The sequence below is a fragment of the Hippocampus guttulatus genome, chromosome 1, assembly GCF_054856545.1.
Source record: "Hippocampus guttulatus isolate MCC_2025c chromosome 1, RoL_Hgut_1.0, whole genome shotgun sequence".
Classification (NCBI taxonomy): Eukaryota; Metazoa; Chordata; class Actinopteri; order Syngnathiformes; family Syngnathidae; genus Hippocampus; species Hippocampus guttulatus.
In genome coordinates, this window is record NC_141261.1 from 11,496,552 (window position 1) to 11,517,031 (window position 20,480).

Sequence of the window (20,480 nt, forward strand, 5' to 3'; positions counted from 1 at the left end):
AAGGGTTAAATAACATTGTCAGATGTTTGAGTAAAAAAAAAAAAAAAAAAAAAAAAAAAGTCTATCAAGCATTTTACACCATATTTGCACATCTTGTTCAAATATCCTCTCTCGCGGTACGTTGACAGACATGCATCATCTAACAACAAACTATTGTGAGCATTCTTTCAACCGGTGTAACTTTCTGAGAGGCTTTTCCTTGCGGAGGTGAACAATCAGCACACAAGGCCCCTTGTCAAACATCTCCACCCTCTCAGAGTTATTTTTGTGCATAAGCCATGTACTCCCGGTGTTCCAAAGATTTAAGGGAAAACTTGCTTTTCATACACAAAAGTTGTCTTTCTCATTTCTGTACCATCACATCAATGCAAATGCATTCTCCAACGAATTCCCTTTATAATTATCCCAAGCAACTATTGTTTGCCATGCAATTATCAGGAGCCTTGTTGACTAGTGTTCTCACTGTAGCACCTGTCTAATTAAGAAGGAAGAAAACTTTGCTTGGAAAAAAAAATGACATTGCTTTTTTGCTTTTGTTTCTTTCTCAGATTCAATTAACATTTCTTCAAAAACATTGTGCTTTATGTTGTGACTTTGGGACCTGGGCAAGCGGGGGAGGTGAACATGTAAAAATATGGAGTGGTTCCCCCATTTGCCACAGAAAAAGCTTCCACCATTCTTGAAAGAATCTTTAACCACGGGGTGAAAAAAAAGTGCCAATGTAACATTCTGGTAGTTTTAAATAGTTAATTTTAACAGATACACATCACAAGAAAAATACTGTCAACTAATGTTCCTTGTGGACCCTGAAAGTAATTCCTGTGTGACTCTGCCTGTTCGTATCCAGCCTCAGTTTTCATTTGCTTCCTATTGCGTTATCCGCTTGCTTGCACGACGACTTAAAAACTTTTTTTTTAAATGGCTTACTTGAAGCATCCGTACTGATTTACATTTGTTGTGTTTCCACCTAGGTAACAGACTTTTGCTGAGGCCTACGTTCACCAAACAACCCGGCAGCGTGGTGTTTCCCCTTCAGCCTGGAGAGAATCATAGAGAGGTGGTGTTTAGCTGCGAGGCCCAGGGCCATCCCCCGCCCTCCTACAGGTAAAGCCTACAGGCATCGCTCGCTATTCTGCATAGTAGCAACCACTCTGAAAGGACTTGTGCTGTCGACCAAAGCGTTGTCTGTTTAAAAACCTGCTGCAGAGCAAAATTAAAGAAGTGGGCTTGGTTGCTGGAGAGAACCCGCCAAGTACCCTGCAAGGCACACAGGACCATATTCTCCCAATACGCGTAAAGGAGAAAAGGCACGCAGCTGCACACTTTTCTGGCTGAACAGCTTCTCCCATTGACTTAAGCCTGTTATTTACTCAGCTTGGGGCCAGATGTGCGCTTTGGGTGGAGCAACCGAATAAATGTAGGCGTTCCCTGTCAAATCTGTCCTGCATAATCTCGTAACATGATTTGAGCACTTGTCCTCTTTTGCACTTCAGAGGCTGTAGTACGTCCGTGCCGTGGAAAGGTGAAGCATCCTGTTGCGTTTGAAGGTCAGATGCAGTTGTAGTATAAGACTCACATGCTAATAATCCATCCGTCTATCCATTTTACGATCCGCTTTATCTTCGCAAGGGTCGCGGTGGGCGCTTGAACCAATCATCAGCTGTCTTCGGGGAGTAGGCGGGCGACACCCTGAACCGGTTGCCAGCCAATCGCAGGGCATACACAGACGAACAACCATCCGTGCTCACACTCACACCTGGGGACAATTTAGAGTGTTCAATCAGCCTACCATGCATGTTTTTGAATGTGGGAGGAAACCGGAGTACCCGGAGAAAACCCACGCAGGCCTGGGAGAACATACAAACTCCACACAGGAAGGCCGGAGCCGGGTTCGAACCTGGGCGCAGGTCGACACTCTAACCACTGGGCCGTCCCATGCTCATAATATTAATCGTGACAGAGATTGACAGAAATCTATCCAATGTATTAAACCTGCCACTGTCACAAAGTTTTTACTTATCTGCCGTGTTCTGTTCTCCACCCCGCACTCCCATTTTTCCCCCCCACCAGTTTCATGCAATATGCCGATGTTGGCATCCACCCATACGTTGACTTAAAGGCTCAGCCACCCACAAGCCTTATTTATTAAAGCAACAAGCTCAGGCTGAGCCTGTGAGATGACATGCATAAAGAGAAACCACGTTGTCGAGCGACACACGTTCCCACAAAACACAGCGTCACCGAGCGCAGTGTTTACGGAAGCAAATATGGCCCGCTTGTCAGGCCTTCTGTCATTTTCTCTTCTTTCTCACTTCGATCCACCTTTCAAAACATTCTTGGGTGGACTTGTAGGAGCCCTCGACCGCAAGCAAACGAATCTGTTGCGTGTAGCACGCATGGTGAGGACAGTTGACGCACACGTTTGTGTCCTACCGTGAAGCCAGCTGGTTTCATTTCATGCGATTAGTGACACTGATCCGCCATTTGACAATATGCTTTTTCTCAAAAAGTTACACAACCGAAATATCAAAAGCAAATTGGCTCTGCATTGTTGCTTTTCCCCAGGTGAAGTGAATGTTTTAACATTTAAGGAGACTAACATGTTACTGGTTTATTAGATTAATTAAGTGCCTTTGGATTGTTGTTATTCTTTGTATTCTTTGTATTCTAGTGTAGCGTGATCCTTAACTGTTGTCGCGCCGAAAAGGCCAAATAACTAAAGAGTATCAGACCAGACAAAAATCCTGCACCAAGCAAACCTGCGTTTTTGGCCGTTACTCAGTTTATGGTCTTGAGTCTCAGCAAATTTTTTTTGTCAGGCACCGATCAATGATGACAAATGAAAACAAAACACAATAATTCGTGTCAAGTCCACAGCCCACCTTTGGGACAGCATCGCATTTGCAGTTCTGCACATTGTCGTTAAATGGCAATCGCCAAGCTTTTAATGTGTCATAGATTGAAACGATCCCCCCACTTTACAAGCGCTTATTCATCCAGTAATATAGCTTCCGCATCCCGGTAGTTATATTTAATTGAAACAATTGTAGAAAATCTCATTAGGTTTATCAACTGGGGTACACATTGAACATTTTATTTGCTATTTGTGTGCGGGCAGTCAAACTCAAACTCATCTTTGATAAAACTAGAGTCAGGTTTTTTTTTCTCCTGCCAAAAGGGCATGTCCACTTCCACCATCACATTAAATTTCGGTTTAATTACGGCGAGTGCCAGGTGGTAGTTGATATACTCCATTTAGACTGCTCACAAGTTGATCTGCTGTAACGCTTCCCTTTCATGGACGTGATTTTTATGGACATTCGAGTGGTCATTAAGGGTTAAATGAACAAAACATATTGCTATCATGACTTTGGCAGCTTTTTGCATATTAAAGGTCACAATTGTGAGCATGGGAAAAGGCTTTTGTTTTTTTGTTTTTTAGGTTCTTGGTCTTGCCAGGAGGAAAACAATTTTAGAAGGGTCTATTTTTAGGGACACAAAGGACAGCTTAATTTGTCTTATCCTACAAGGTTACCACTGCTACTCTGGGTATAAAAGGTCGAAGCAATTCTTTTGAAAATGTTTTTATAATATAAATGAGTATACCAAGATAAATCCTTGAAAAACTTTTTTCTACAATTATTGCGCCATATAACCTCTATAAGACAAGCGACAAAAAAAAGATTAATATTATCTCTCTTATCACTGGTTATGAAATTTGCCGGTCACATTCAAACGTACAATGGGAGCCACCACGCACACGTGTTTTCATTCAAAGTGCATCTGATTAACTCCAAATTAAGTTGCGTTGTTTTCATTGTTTTTTTTTTCCCTGTCATTTTTGTTGTCACATTTTTCAGCACATGCCACCATGAGCAGAAAGCTTCCACAGAATCAGACAGGTCTCATTTTTCAAAGGTATCAGTCGGTAAAAGGGTCTCAATAATTTCCAGGGCATGAAATATACCCTGGGGCACTGTGAAGAGACGACAAATGAAGTCGAGAAAATATGGCACAACAGTGATGTGACCTAAACTGGTCATCCCTCCAAAATTGGTGAAAAAAAATGAGAACAAAACTGCTCAGGAAGGCTGGCGTGAGGCAACTGCAACAATGATGGAGCTTCAGGAACTTCTAGCAAGCAGTGGTTGATACGTACATGTGACGTGTCTCACATGTTTTTAATATACAGTACCTCGGCTGTGAGGAATGGTGGCAAGACAGCAATCTCATCAAGGAAAAAAAAAGTTGAAATCTCCTAAATGCATGTGGGAAAACGTGTTATGGACCTTTGAAAGCATGTTTGAGCTTTTTGGGCATTATTCCAAAATGTTAATTAATAAATACAGTACGAGAAATTTTGCAAGTTGAAACACGTTTTCCATGTAAATGCCCTCATCAGTTCCAATCCCCACAAAATTCAGACATAAATGTTTTCTAAAGCATAAAAATACATCAAACTATGTAACAAATACATGTTACGATTAGATTATTGCACAATAAATGAGAGTTGCGTTTAATGAAAACCCCCAAAGAATAAAGAATAAAAATGATGACGAGGATGGCGCATAGGCACAGATCTATTTATTTATCTATCTACACACATAGACACATTCGGTAGAGATCCCTCTTAGCCAATGGGATGCCAGGATGATGCTCGGTAGTAGCCAATGGCAGAGCAGGTATAAGTATGTTGCGTTCATGAAACTTGGAGCTGTGAGTAGCAGTCCGTACTGTATTTTTACCTTTCATATCTTGAAATTTCTTTCCTAACGAGAGTTCCTGTTGAGGCGTTTCGTAACTTGAAAATTTCATCTGAAGAGACTTTCGTAAGTAGAGCTATTTATTTGGATCTTGTCAGACTGACTTAAAATGTTGGCAGGTGCGTGCTACCTTCCATTTAGCATACATCTGAATGCATGCCCAGTTGCAGTACAAGAGGGTGTGCAGACCTGTGCAACCACATGATCTCAGTTGGGTTTTTTTTCCACCCCTTTTGACTTTACCTTGATAAAAAATTCACTTTTTTTCATGAAGTTGTCCAGCTAACAGGTTACTTTAATCGGGAAATTATTTATCTTGGTCTCATTTTGCACATCCCACACATTTCAGATTTGAACAGGGGTTTGTAGACTTTTTCTGTCTGAGCCCCAGCTTGCCGCAAGTCGTCATCACCACCCGTTGATGTGTCTCATGTGGAGGTGCTCCAGCTGCGGCTCCAAATCACAAAATCTAATCACCTAATCTAGTGTTGAGCACAGGCTGGCTGCATACGTCTCTTGATTCCTGCCCTTGTTCGGTGCTGCCCAGAGCTCTTTTTCAAAAAATATTTCAATTGGAAAATAGAGGAGGAGTCAAAAAGAGAAGCTTGTGTCTTTGAGAGCGAATCACGGCAGTCGTAATTGTGGCATTGTATTGAGACTGATAGTCAAAACTGTTTTTTCCCTCTTCTTTTCTTGGTCATTCAGAATAAAAAGCTCTCTTTCCACATTGATTTAGACTCTTTGAAGAGGTACGTCGAGCCTTGTTACAACGTACCTCGAGGGACATAACGAAACTGTACGTTATAACGGTAGTTCGTTGTTACCATTTCCAAAAAAATGGCAGCCAATTACGATGTGTAATAGAGTATGAACGTTTATAGACGTCAAAACATGAAAAGGCAATACGGTTTCAGTCAATTACAAATACGTGTACCGTATCTTTCGGATTGTAAGTCGCAGTTTTTTTCATAGTTTGTCCGGGGTTGCGACTTATACTTTGGTGCGACTTAGGTATGTTTTTTTCTTCTTTATTATGCATCTTATGGCTGGTGCGACTTATACTAAGGAGTGACTTATAGTCCGGAAAATACGGTACACAGGAGGAAGAAAACATTCACTCTGCAAATGAAAGTTCAAGACGTGCCGCGCCCCGAAAGCCGTTTACGATAATCTTCTGTTGACCTCAAACTCTGCCTTGATGTTGTTGCCATTACGGATGATTTTACGAGAATCCTTGCCTTTGCCAATCCGTAGTTTCGGGTGAGCGTCGTGTGGGAGAGTCCCGGACAACAATGTATCATGTATGATCAGTACCGTTGCGAAGTAACGGAGGGGAATCCCGCGCTGTACATTTTGTTTATAAGCAAAGTCACGGCGGCAGTTAGCTTCCCGCGGTTGGTTACAACAAAGGTCTTTTCCTTATTTTGTGGGGAAAAAGCTGGTCATTACAATGAAGTTTACGTTATAAAGGTGGTGGTTGTAAGCAAAATCGGCAAATGGAAAATGAACTACGTGAAATCGGGATTTTGAAATGTGAACATTATGGAGGTGAAAATGTAAATGGAGAAGGTTGAATAGAGGTTGGACTGCATTGTAATGACTAAATAGATTTGAGCTAATTTTGCAAAATATAGGCGTAATACTTACATGTGTTTCAATTACATGAGATTTTGCAACGAGACCGCGAACCTTATTGTGGAATCAGTTCAACTCATCGCTAAGGTTTTTTTTTTTTCAGAACACGCGCACAAAAACATGCCCACACATTTGTTGAACTCGAAAAGGCAACATTGTGGGACGCTGGAAGGACATGCACATAAAAGAACATGAAATGTCAGACAAGGTTAGAGCTTTTCATTTTGAAGGAAGGCCTCTCACTAAAAGCCCAAATAAGCCAGATAAATCTTTCGAAAGCTGTATTGTTGGTCATTTCGAGTGAATGCATTTTGGTTTTATGAATGCATCAGAAATGAAAATGTGCGATTATTTCTGCCATGCAGACGTTTTCAGGGTTGCTGTTTTGTTTGCTGGCTTGTTTGTACTTCCCCTTTACACTTTTTGATGTATGAACATACTTTTTTTTTGTGGTATGTAGCCTTCCAAGGATGTTCTCTCAATTTTGGTGAGAATCCCATGCAAAGAAATGATCAGAATAAATTTGGATGCTTTCAAGCCTTTCATGCACCAATAATGATATAACCTGTAACCTGATAACATGACAAGCTGTCCCTGAAAAGGGTTAAATGGCTCCAAATTTGGCCCAGCTGAACTCTCTTATTGATTGGATGTTGGGAAGCAAGTCAAATACTGAGAGAATCCTAGTTAGTGTTTCTTCATTCTTTCGAATTATTCCATATTGTGACTCACTTGCTCTTTTCACTCCATCTTCTTTTCACAGGTGGAAGCTGAATGACTCTTTCATCGTGCCGACACCGGGGTCACGATACTCTCTCACGGGAGGAAACTTGCACATTACTCATCTGAGTCAGGAAGACGATGCCGGCGTATTTCAGTGTCTGGCATCAAACTCATTTGGCACAATCGTCAGCAGAGAGGCCAGTCTTCACATTGCCTGTGAGTTCATCTGGGGAAACTGTTCTTTTCATTAATTGAGGAAACAACCGCAACAAAAAACATTTCGCCATTACTAAGAGAAAAGAAATGCAACCTCATGAGAATTTAGAAGGAAATAATTTGAAAAGTTGATCATGAGAAATATTCAAACTAGAACATATTAAAGCGAGCTGTGCGCTTGGCAAGAGCTCAACCCGAAGAGGCACTGGAAATATATTTTTGCCACCAGCTGAGGCTTTAAAAGATTACAACTTTGTACTTTCATCAAACTCATGAATTGAGAAAAGAGATTTCCATTCGAATTGCAGGTATTTCTTTGTCCTACTTTAAACAAGTAAATATTCTTGGGTTTTTTAAAAAGTCTATTTGTGTTGATTTCACATATTTAAAGTTTGGGTCTCCTCAATTGAACTTTTTAGTTCCAGTTGCTCTTTGCCTGAGTAAAAGTTTCATTGGAACAGATGTAGCATTTTGCTGAAAATATAATGACCCAGCGGGATTCTCTCGGCAATGTCAGATGTGATCTTCCCGCAATCACAACATTCTCCATTCGGTTAAATAACGAGAAAACGCAAATCATCTTTTCATGTTTATATAATTCACGTTAGCGCGCTAGCGCTTCACTCAAGCGTTTCATTCTGTCTGGTGTTTCTGAACTTGAGATCCAATTGATGAAGCCCGGATGATTTTGTGACGGGGGGCCTTGACGGAACCCATCTCGATGCTTCTAGACAGGCCTCATCCGTCACATTTTATAAGGCATCTTTGATGGCAAGGTGAGCTTGGGGCCTGCGCTCTTGATGGGTGTCCATATCGAATGCCAGCCCTCGTATCAATAAATAGATGGCACACCTTGATGGAATGCTTCTGTCTGCCATATGCAGTAGAAGATGCACAGCTTATCTCTGGGTGCATGGGGGGGAGTGGTACCTCATGTACCCATTTTAGCTCGGTTTGTTTCATCCTTGTCCCCAATGTGGAGTACAGATTGGCGGGCTTGATGTTCTATCGGGCTGTGGGTCATATTCCTACCTCCTGTCAATTTTCAGACGTGACCTGAACTGCATTTCATTGTGATGGTTCTCATCCATCTCCCGGGCCAGACCTGGGACTCGCCGCTTGCGTCAACAGATGGGGACAAGTTTCAGTGCTGATATGTCGTACATCATATTTATTGGTCCTGGTTTAACTTAATTAAGTGTGTTGCGTGATTGAGCACGTCTCCGGCCGAGGAAATAACTCACGGTGCAGCAGCCTGTTATGAGAGTCGGTCCCGGGTCATTTGTAACACACTGTGAGTCCGAGTAGGGCAATATGCTTTTTCAAAGACCTCCAGGCTGACAACTCCCTCAGCTCCACGTTGTGTTAGACAAGACAAAGCTCTCCCCGCAATGAAGCCAGGGCTTGGATCTTCATTTGCATCCGACAAAGACAAATTATAATCAAGGCTGGTTTCTTGAGAATGAACACAAGAGGGAAATTATTTCTAAAAAAACAAAACAAAAAAAAAAAACAACACAACGTCCTCTTTAACGATGTCTTTGTGTTATGTGACTCCCTGCTGACACTTTCAATGTCTTAGATTTGCCTCACCCAACGATATATCTGCAGATCCAATCCCACGGATGTGCGGCTCATACGTATGAGTTAAGAACATTTGTAATCCTCTGCCAGATGGATGATATAACACTTTCTCTTACCATCTGGTACAGCCTTAAACCCTGGCAAATATAAACACTCTTGAGCCAGATGACAACAATGACTTAATTATTGTATTATTTATTTATTTATTTTAATCGAGGCTCTATGTTACTACTACGAGGGCTGGATTGAATAATCTTGGCGATTGTCTAGCCAGATTGAGTTTCCTAATCCGCCGGTGCTAAATGGAAGAGTTTTGCAAAAAAAAAAGACATTGATTGCAGTGTTCTGCAATACGGGCATGCTGCATTGGGTCACTGTCCCGATAAGGAGAAATGCACAGCCGAGTTAGTGAGCTGCGTATAAATCCACAAGGGTATAACATTGTGTTTAATGAAGGGTGAAATGGCTTGTTTATATGAAAGCAAAGCAGGATGTGACTCGCTTGTATCGAGCTGCCCCGTGATTTCCTCGATCAAATTTAAGCCAGTAATTACTCCTGCTTTGCATTCTTTCCATCTTACCGGTGTAAGATATTTGTTACTTCCTCTTCCTAAGCTCAACACCATCAGCTGTGTATTTGTTCGTCGGTGCTTCTGCCTTAAAATTAAGCTTCTTTTGAACTGCCGTTTCTATGAGTGTTTTTTTTTGAGTGTTTTTTTTTTTGTTGTTGTTGTTTTTTTAAATCTAATAGAAGTTGAAAGGCCTGAATTTTTCGACAAAGATACAAAGAAGGAAGAAGTACTGTAAGTGGACTGTTCCCATAGCCTGCAGTGTAGGCAAAAGCAAAAGTAGTCACGGGGACGATTGAATGCTGCTCCATCGAACCACCATCTGGTCAGACTGTTAATAAATAAATGCAAACAATCCAACACACTTCAGATGGTATTATGATGAGCTTCTTTCAATGAATCGGATTGCTTAAAATGTTATCATTTCAGGCTTTGTGTTTTCTAGAGTCACATCATATTTTTTGGGAGTTGTGCATGAGTATATTTTGCTCCTCAATCCTTTAAGTCAGTTTTTCCCAACCTTAATCGAGCCAAGGTACATTTTTTTGCATGACTGAAATCTCCTGGCACACCACCAAAAATGTCACAAAAAGAAGTGGATATATCCTGAAATAAGGATGAGCTCATCTCCATTTACGCACTAATTTAGTTACTCAGTGTGAAATCTAGGCATGTTTAATTGAACACAAAGCTATTTTTAACTTCTGTCATCGAGTGTAAAAATATTTGGTTTTTTACTCTATGCCACTGGCATAGGTAGGTGAAACAAAAACATAATTTCTATTCAACAAATATTTCAAACAAATGAAATTAGACAAATTAAATAATTTCCCTCAGCGCACTTCATGATCTCCCACACAAAACACAGTGGATGAGAATCTCTGCTTATCTTTGAGTTATTCTGAAACTAACATGGGAGTAAATTTTATGTTAGAGTTTGTTGGCCTTAAGCTGTCAATTAATTAATTTTTTTTTTAAATCAAACCCATGACATTGGCTTCTTTAATTTAAGAAACCTCTGGGTCTGCAAGGTTTGGGCCAATTATATGTAATATTGAAACAATAAATATAATACAAATATATTTAAAAAGGGGTGAACTTTGTTTGTCCTATCCATCTACTAAAAAAAATATATATATATCCCAAATACGTTTACCCTCTACTAGAACAGCTTTGATTTTTCTTTTGTGTTAGCTCATTCATTACAGTGGGTCACATTGGAGGAGCTAGCCCAAAACAGCTAATTCACATTCAATTTCATGGATCTGAAGGCACTCAAAATAGCCCAAGCATTGCTATGGAGAAAGCAGAGGGAGGTGCAGCGCTGCGATTGGCTTGATAAGATGATCCAGGGTGCAGAACAGCTTGGCTTGTCAGGCATTGTTGGCTTTTAGTGTCTCCAGCTCATTTGCACCCCACCATATGTGACATGAATATTGATTCGTGAAGTTTGCACTCTCAGAGTTTAGCAAGTCTTTTATTTTTCGGATTGTCTCTGCCTGTTTCCCCGAGTGAGGTCACCTGTGAGACGGTACACTCTCACGTTACCTTGATTGGAAATCGTCAATCAATCGAGTTCTCATTCATCGTATCAATGAATGAATTCTATTTTTGTTTTCGTCTGGAGAAAAAAGAATTGAATGACATTTTTTTTAGTCAATGAAATTATCACTGCAGTGAATGGGAGCGAGTTAATTGGAAAGCCGTCCTTTGAAAAGAAAATAGTGATAGTTAAGTTCGATTGCCGTCAACGTGGCAAAGTCGACCTCCAGATATTTTTAAATTTAATTTATACAGGAAGGTTTTAACCTAGCGCGCCTTCCTGTTTCCTGCGTGCAGTCTGACAGACGGACACAGACTTAAAGCGCCTTCGCTGTGTGTACGGTGGGAGCATGAAAACACGCCGGGCAGCCGGATGAAATAAACTAACGCGTTCGCTTCGTAGTTACTTCCAAGTGCGCACTTTTTAGAGTAACGTGCTGCATTATAACACGTTACTGGCATCACTGTTCATAATGTACACCACTGTTGGGTTCAAACTGATGAAGTCATATTGGGAACATGACATCCAACATCGACAATTTGTGCGTTCTACGGCTCATGAGGTACATTCAAATATAGTTGGGACATTTAAAACTCAAACATGAAAAAGTCCTTCTATGCAGCAGAGGTGAATAGCTACAAATAACTAATGAATGTGGGCTTTCTATCAATCAATAAGAGCTGACATGTAGCAAGCAGAATGATGGGGGTGAAATCACTTTGTTGTTTTACAGCGTTTTTTCCAGCTGCCACGGTTGTGAAGGCCCTATATAAATAAAGCTGTATTGTATTGTATTGTATTCCCTTCAGTGTAGCGCCATCTAGTGGATGCATAGCGCAACGGCAGCCACTATTGCAGCTTCTATTCTATGCGCCTTATAATACAGTGTGCCCTAGATATGATTTTTTTTTTTTTAATAGGCCATTCACTGAAGGTGTGCCTAATAATCCGAAGCGCCTTATCTTCTTGCTTGGCTCTCGACGAAGGCGGACGCTTTTGCTTTCTGCTCCTGTCCCCCCCACCCTTTCCTTGCTCGCCACTCAGTCCATGTGCTGTCTTTGACTTTTCCTAGCCTCCTGTCGTATTTTCATCCTAAAACAAACATGGAATTGGTTGGCTGGTCTCTCGATGCCATCGACAAAATGTTCTCGATGAGAAGAGCAGGCAGTGGGGAGCCTACTTGCCCCTCGGGGACTTTTGCTGCTGGGTACACCCTAGATCCTTGGAGGAAGCGGAGAATGGTGTGCCTGTCAACACTGTCCGTTGAGGATGTGGATGACATCTACATTATCGGCCTTCCGATAACAGGTATGCTGCTGTTTGATGTTAGCAGTTTCCTGATCTATCGCAAAATTCACCCGACTGGAGCGGCTCTATTGGAAGTGAAGAGGCTGCCGGTCTAAGGATGGCATAGTGCGGATGTCCAACACTCAGACTCAGACTGTGCTCAACCACAAACTGTTGCGGTTTTGGAGCATCTCTGCAAGATGGTCAAGAACTTGGAGAAACTGGAATCCGTGCTCAAATATTGACTGAAATCACGGATTTGGCTGATCGACGCCACTAAAGAGACATAAGCCACGGACTCAAGGCTGTCTTCAATTCTTGGGCAGCCTGCTACCAAAACAACATCTGCTATCTCGACCTTCCCCTGATGAAAGTATGCACGGAAGCTAGTCCCCCACCATCAGCCCCTCCTTCATACATTCCCTTGTTTCACCGTCTTCATTGTTTATGTCTTGTGACCAGTTGTAACTGTCATATGCTTGTGCAGGAGTTTTTTGCCTAACTCAAATTATCCTCAAAATGAGGGCAGTTCGAGTGTGGTTTTTTTTCTCCCCCTCTCCCTTCCTTGTGGTTTCTTTCTGACTTCCGGGTTGAGTGAACGCTGGCGCGTTTTGGCTGCCGCTGCTCAACCCGTATTGTTTTGTGTTTTTTGTTATTGGAAAGTGTCCTTGGGTGTCTTGAAAGGCGCTTATAAATAAAATGTATTATTATTATTATTATTATTATTATTGTGCAGAAAATACTGTACCTTTGTCTACCTGGTGTAATGATTCATTTCACCTGTATGTCATTTGTTTTCACTTTTCTCTATTCAGTTACCCCACACTACCTGACATTGTATCTTCCACCTGTGTCGTGTCCCATTGGTGCAGAGTATGTCTTTCTGTAGTTTCTTTGCAATCGTGTGGACTCATTTGCTCCTTATTTGACACTTAGGTGTGTCTATTTTCTTCCCTGCAATTCTTGTGTTTCACGTCTTGACTATTATATCTGGCTCAGTTTGTACTCTCCCGTCTGCCAGGTTCTTTCCATCAATTTTTTGACGGCCTTTTGTGCTGCTAATTGCTTGCCTTGCCTTCCACCTGTTTCTACACCGTTGTCACTTTCTAAAGCAGTTGTGTCGTCACAGCAAGAGAGGGACAAAATAAATAAAGCACATACTCTCCTGAGATTTAGCCCAGATGGAGGCATCTACATTTGATGCCACTTGAGTGGGCGTAGGTGTTCCTATAAATAATATTTTGATAACAATATCCATCTTGGGTCAGTCATACTGCAGAGGTTCCATTTGCCATGCATGCTTATAAACATTATGCCAGCACAGAATAGAAAAACAATTTTATGAAGGTATTAGAAATGCAGAGACCCTTTTTTTTTCCTCAATGTTTTTTCATTTCGCTATTTTTCAATTCAGGGGAAAATTATATAATTTTATGGCAGCTGCAGCATGTTTTTTTTTTGTCTTCATTCCCTGCAGTAGCTCCGAGATCCAGGCAAGAGGCAAATTGTTGCAAGACAGCTGCTTCAATAATATTCTTAGTCTCAGCAGGTTGTCACACATGTAATTGGTTCTTTCAGTCATAGACATTTAAATGCTATTGGTCTTTGTGCGGTTAGCACATGAAACACACAAAGTGATAACAATGTGCAATTGCAATTACATTCACTCATGTGTGACTTATACAAGAGGAATTGCTTTCTGCCACAGTCAGAAGTCTTTAAGCACTTCAGAGGGTCGTGTCTGCTCCTATGCAAACGTTTGTGTCTCATGAAAGGATTAAACCATTAGGCGTTGAATCACAGCCTTCAGCGATAGTCTAAGCACCCGATATAAATTCACGGAGAAACCACAGATACGACTGACAGGGCTTTTTCCCGCCTCCCCCGCCATCTATAAACCACTTGGCATTTCTTGTTTGCCTTATATGCGTTTTATAGCTTCGGTGAGAAATGGAATGATTATTCCTCTTTATTGGTTTTTCTTTGCGTCAACAGATTTGGAGAGTTTCAAGACCCAAAGAAGAAATCCAGTGAGAGTTCGTGAAGGTCAAGGAGTGGTCTTACTCTGTGGCACGCCCCTCCACTCTGGAGGTAAGATGACTTTTTGACCCTACTGTAATTAATCAGTGATTTCGCGATGGGGTTTTGAAAACATCTCACAATCAAACAAGTGAAAAACAAATCATTCATTTATTGTTGTTTTTCGTGGGATGGGATCTCTGAATACTCCTCATTCAATGTGAGTGTCTGACTGACCAAAAATGATACGGCCATAATTCCAACAAGCAGAACAATTAAATAAATTTAGTCTCGCTGCATTTATTTGGATTTCCATGATCAAGATTAATGGCTGGTTTGTTCTGTGGCTGTATAAACATGGAAATTACTCAAAGAAAGATTCGACTCTCTTCTTTCATCAGAAATGTTTATTTCTTCGACCATTTGTCATTCTTTAGTAAGCTGCAGTAGAACATTCAAACAAAAATTCTGAAAAAGCTATTTTGCTGGCAAAAAAAGCAAACAAAAAATGAATTTGGATGATCTATTTACAATTTTAACATTTGCCAAAAATGTATGTGATATATACAGGCGTGTGCGTACGCGTGTGTGTGCATTAAGTTCCTTCTCTAGAAGCATTTTACTGTCATACCAATATGTGGTGACAGTTGCTTTTTGCACAAACCTACTGATAAAAGCCAGGACCAAAAATGTTTTGAGTTTATTCACTGAGTCGGATATAGTCCTTGGTCCCAAGTCAGCATGATGCCAGCCACAATCATCCAGACGTGTTCTCACTGCATGACCTGTACAATATAGAAATAAACCATTTCCATAAAACTATATTTACTTGCTACAAAGTGAAGTAAAAAAAAAAAAGTATTTTTTTCTCACCTCTCATTGCCTTGCCAGCAGTAGGAATACGAGTGATTCTACTGCTCGATCCACAGCCTAATTTATGGAACTATGTAAATTACCCCCCAAAATACTTTTTGTTGTTGTTTTTGCAGTCACACACACACACACACACATCATTTTCTGCACTTAAGACTTGAATTTACACTGGTTTACACTCACCAGTTGTTCCTTATGGCATGGCATCCAATCGCTGCTAATTTCATGTATTCAATCGATATGGATAGCAGTGCACACTAAAGATTTTTTAAAAAATCTTTAGTGTGCACTGCTATCTCCAACCACATTTAAATAATTCATATTTACAGTAAACACATGAGTCCTGGCGATAGATGTTATAGTATAGGTAGCAAAATCTATCAACGGGTGTGCTGTGAATTTCACAAAATATTTTTTGTCAATTGAATGTCTTCTGAAATTCAACATTGCATGTTTCAAAAACATCTGGGAAAACCCTTGTGCCAAATAGTTGCAAAGGAGTTTTCAAGAATGGTTTAACCTTAATATCTAGTTGTTCCATTTATTACATCCTTTGTGGCTAGAATACATTATTTGGCCAAAATTGACTATTGCATTTGACTGTGACGAGGCATTTATCTGAGCCTCGGGCTATTTCATACCCCTTGGAACACCGATTTACAATTCTATGCTCTTGGTACTTTGCTAGCCTGCCTTCCTCATTAGCCGCAGGGCTGTGTTAAGGATGCGCAAAGAACATCCGGTCAAAGTTGATTTAGCAGTATTGGTCATTACTGGTTGTTAAAGGTGAAGTCTGCGATGTTCATGCTGCTAGCAAGAGTTAAATGTAGCCTCACTTCCCTGCATCCCCCAGTCCCCACCGTGTTCCAACCCAAAGCTACGTACGTCATGCTACATCATGCTCAATATTTATCTCCAGACGATCTTCGCTTTCGGGCAAGCATTCATGCTGTTGTCTGGGAATTTGGTTAATTTCTCCGCACTATGCTGAGCTTTCTGAGATGCCCCCGGCGCATCTGACAATTTGCACAAAGTCTTTTAAACGTTATGCCTGTGAAGTTTTGGCGCAGGTAGTGTCATGCAATTTTGGTGAATTTGATTGGTGCATACATGAGATGTGCGACTTGAAAATATTATTTACGGGCAAAAAAAGTTAGGTGCCTGAGCTCTAGATACATCTATTGAATGGCGATGTAGATTTAAGGTTGCATAGGTCTGGTCAAAGTCAGATAAAAGCACAGGGGTCCATATCAAACTTATTGCACGTGTTTCTCATGAGCATATTGCACGGGCCATTATTGAGATGAAGATGTTTTGGTTCCAAAGCGTGTCTTTCTAAGTTGTGACTGTGCAGGAATGGAAGAGTTTCCATGGCTCAGTGAAATGCAGCAGTGCACACACACCATCTTAATTAAAGATGTCACCCACTCATGCGGGATTTCACAGACGCCAAAAATACATGTCTTGGTTTGGAGCGGGCAGTTCAGTACAGTTAAGCAAGGATATTGCTGCGATGTTGAAGCCTTGCACTTCCTCCGGAGACGCACTCCAGTTTGGTAGTACTGTACTGATCCAAATTGGTCCATACCAAAACGAGTTCCAACATTGGGCCCCATCCCGAGATCGTTTGGGAATATCGCATCAGGTTTTATAAAGCCTTATACCTATTGGCCACTGTGTTGTACAAAACATTTTATATTCATTCATAAGGTTTAATTAATCTTTAAAGAAGAAAAAAGAAAAACATGGGAATGTTAAGCGAATGCAAAAAATGGCGGCAAACACTACACCCTGAATGAAAAGACCATGTTGCAAAAATTGCATCGATTGTGTGCATTCAATTTCTGTGTTAAATTGTACTTTCATTATAGCTGCGCATGTGTCACAATATTATTGTCACTAGGGGTGTCGAGTATAATTTTGCAAATTGAATAAATATGCATTTCGTGTAAAAGTCATTGTATCAAGGATCCCTTCCTTTTCGCTGCTGATTTCATCATATAGCATAAATTCAGCCCAAGCCTGAATTTGGACACACAAGTAGACCCCATAAGTCCTTTCATATCTTGTTGTGATGGATCGTAGCTTTTCTCGTGAGACCCAGCACAGAAATTGAAATGATCCATTTTCTACCAATATTTTCAGTGGTTGTCATCACAGATTATGACTAGAGATGGAAAGGTTTGGTAGCAGACATGAATTAGGCCCTCCATTTTCAGCGTCTTTTCTGAAAGCCCACTAATATTGACAGTCATATTGACGTAGCTGAACACACACACACACACACACACACACACACACACGAACAAATGCAAGTGGCATATATTCACAGTATTTCTATGCGTTGATCAGGCAGCATAAAAATACAATGTAATTTAAATTTAAATTTAAAATGTAAATTATCAGAGGAAGAGCAAATAATGAAAATCACAGCTGAAAAAAAAACTGTCAAATGCAGGCTGCTCTTGCAGCAGTTTCATTACATGAGACGCATCAACAATGCTTCACGATGCACATTAGAAACACAGAAAAGACACACACAAAGTTCAGTAAAAGTGAGATACAAGCTCTCATAAAGGCTGATAGGACATAATTCATGACCACAAAACAGGGTCTTGAACAGGAATCCGCCTCATTTCCCCTTCAAAGGGTTTCAGTCTCCCATGCATGATTCAGGGGGCCATTATTTCACTTTCATGACGCCCCAAAGCCCTTTTGACAGCTCTCGAAAGTAGTTGGATGCAGTCACAATGCTCTTCATCTGTGAGCTGTATGGACTGAATTTAAAAGATGGTCAAAATTGGATAAAATGGAAAACTATTCGTCAAACATGATTTTTCTTTTTTTTTTTTTTTTTTGCATTTAGGTTAGATGTTATTTGTGCCACCCTTTGCCTTTTAGAAGGTCTGAATATGTGTGGTCAGAGAGAACCTAATGCATCTGGCCTCTTTTTCACTAATGGAAGGAGCCCTTTTAGATCTACTCAAGGCTGAAATCACTTGTTCTCTCTCTCGATTGCAGCTTCCTTCAAAAAAAGATGTTTGCTGGCGACTAATAACACGTATATAGCAACGAGGGATTTTTATGTGCGTGACCGAAGCCATTTCATGGACGGGGTGTGTGTGTTATGAATTCAGATAGCTATGGGAACAGAATTGTGAGTAGGGTGAACCCAAGACCTGCCTCGAATCGCTAAAATTCAGGAGTAATTTAAGTCCCACCCTGAAATATTCATAATTCCCTCATAGTTCAAACCCTAAATATACCCCAAACTATGAGTCATGAATACAACCTGAAACTCATTTCAACATCGTCTTCACAACCTATAAAAATAGCAATTACAAGTTCTATTAGTGCTTTGGCGAGAGCTTGTGACATCTTTACCGAAAGAGAACTCAAATAAACAGATGGCTGCAAATAGGTGAGTTTTTCAACAATTCAACAGGAAAAAAACATAATCAAGTAAAACATGAATGCACATACGTCGAAACAAGTCGATTGCACACTTTCCTCCGACACAATATTGTCTTGATTCACAATGTCCTTGGCCTGTCATGTTGTATTTTTCTTCCTTGCGCTCATGCCAGTACAGGGGAATTGATGCTGCCTGTTCATTATACAAAAGCTTAATGTAATCGTAATGAAAAGATGTCACTCACTGGCATATATCTTTGCATTATTCAATTAAAGCCCTTTCAGAGGATGAAAAATTATCAGCAAAAAAAATGGGAAACTGAAAACACTGATGTTTTCAATTTCCCATTTTTTGCTTTTTGCAATAGATTTTTAACCAACCAATTAGGAGCGCCTTAGTTGTTGTTACTTTTGTCATTCCATGCACCTTTTGGAGGATGTTTCAGAAGGATCATTAAATATACATGTTCCTGTTAGAATGATTGTTGGGATGTATTATTTAGGCACACGGATGATATTACAGCTGTTCCCACTGTGAGTACAGTACAATGGATAAAATGAGCATGTTATGATTGATGCATGTCACATGGACAAGGGTGAACGTCAAGGTAGAAGAGATGATAACTTTTTCATTTTTTCAATCCAGAGATGAATGCTTGACGCTACTTTTTTTTGCATACATTTGGTTGCCAGATTCAGTTCATTTACAAATTTCCAGAGGTGGGCAATTTTCAAAATTTTCGTCATCGGCCTGAGCACTCATCCGTCATTTTCAGTCCATTCGTTATTTCAAACCGAACCAAACTGTCATTGTCGGTTTGTCCGTCTGTCATGTTCTCTTAAACAGGCTTTTGTAATTGCTTTTGTCAGTTGGAAAAAAAAACACGCCATAATCAACAGATGAAAAATCAAATTTGATTAAAATGGTAAATGGAGGGCACGGTATCTACATCATAGCCCAAAGAGCTTTGCACACGCATACACTCACATGCATTTCACAAACATTTATTTGTCAATCTGTTGTGCTGTCAAGAACAGCGGGAGCACACTGGTGGCTGCCTGCTGTTGATTTAACTCCTAAAAGGCCAAAAAGTTTTACTTTGTTTGTCTTACCTTATGTGCATATGTCTTATATGGATGTTGCACATGTAGCACATTTGACAATAAAGTTGACTTGAACTTGAACGTCAACTTGAACTTAACTTAACCAGAATCCCGCTGTCCCACTGTCGCCAAAAATCCAATCCTGGTGGATTCGTAAATCCTTCTTCACCATATTCCGTGGTGCACTTACAAGAAAACAATGCAAAATCGCCAACATATCAAACTTTATCAGTAGCTGCATCAAGAATTCCCTGTGAGAGGAAACAATGCTGTCACCACTATTAACTTAAATCTGGTCCATGCCATGATGCCGTGCTTTGATTCATCTGACGGGTGTGTTGCTGAAAAAATATATATATATATCCATCATAAATCATGACAGTGGTGGCCCAGTGATTAGCGCGTCACAGTGCAGAGGTACCGGGTTCGATTTCAGCTCCGGCCTTCCTGTCTGGAGTTTGCATGTTCTCCCCGTGCCTGCGTGGGTTTTCTCCAGGTACTCCGGATTCCTCCCACATTCCAAAAGCATGCATGACATGTCCCTCGGTGTGAGTGTGAGTGCGGATGGCCGTTTGTCTCTGTGTGCCATGCGATTGGCTGGCATCCAGTTCAGGGTGTCCCCCGCCTACTGCCCGAAGACAGCCGGGATAGGCCCCAGCAGGCCCTGCGACCGTTGTGAGGATAAAGCGGATCGGAAAATGGATGGATGGATGGTTAAATCAGGACAATTTCTGTCAGTTTCTAATTTGA

General features: G+C 40.8%; 1 protein-coding gene across 2 annotated transcripts in view; it reads left to right on the forward strand.

Moving 5' to 3' along the window:
* cntn3a.1 (contactin 3a, tandem duplicate 1) overlaps positions 1-20,480 on the forward strand; it is a 77,423-nt gene that overhangs the window by 19,263 nt on the left and 37,680 nt on the right. For both annotated transcript variants that reach the window (XM_086109628.1, XM_086109637.1), the window contains exons 3-5: positions 972-1,104; positions 7,162-7,337; positions 14,316-14,411. In XM_086109628.1, the coding sequence (XP_085965754.1) occupies positions 972-1,104; positions 7,162-7,337; positions 14,316-14,411 (405 nt within the window). The remainder of the gene's footprint in view (positions 1-971; positions 1,105-7,161; positions 7,338-14,315; positions 14,412-20,480) is intronic.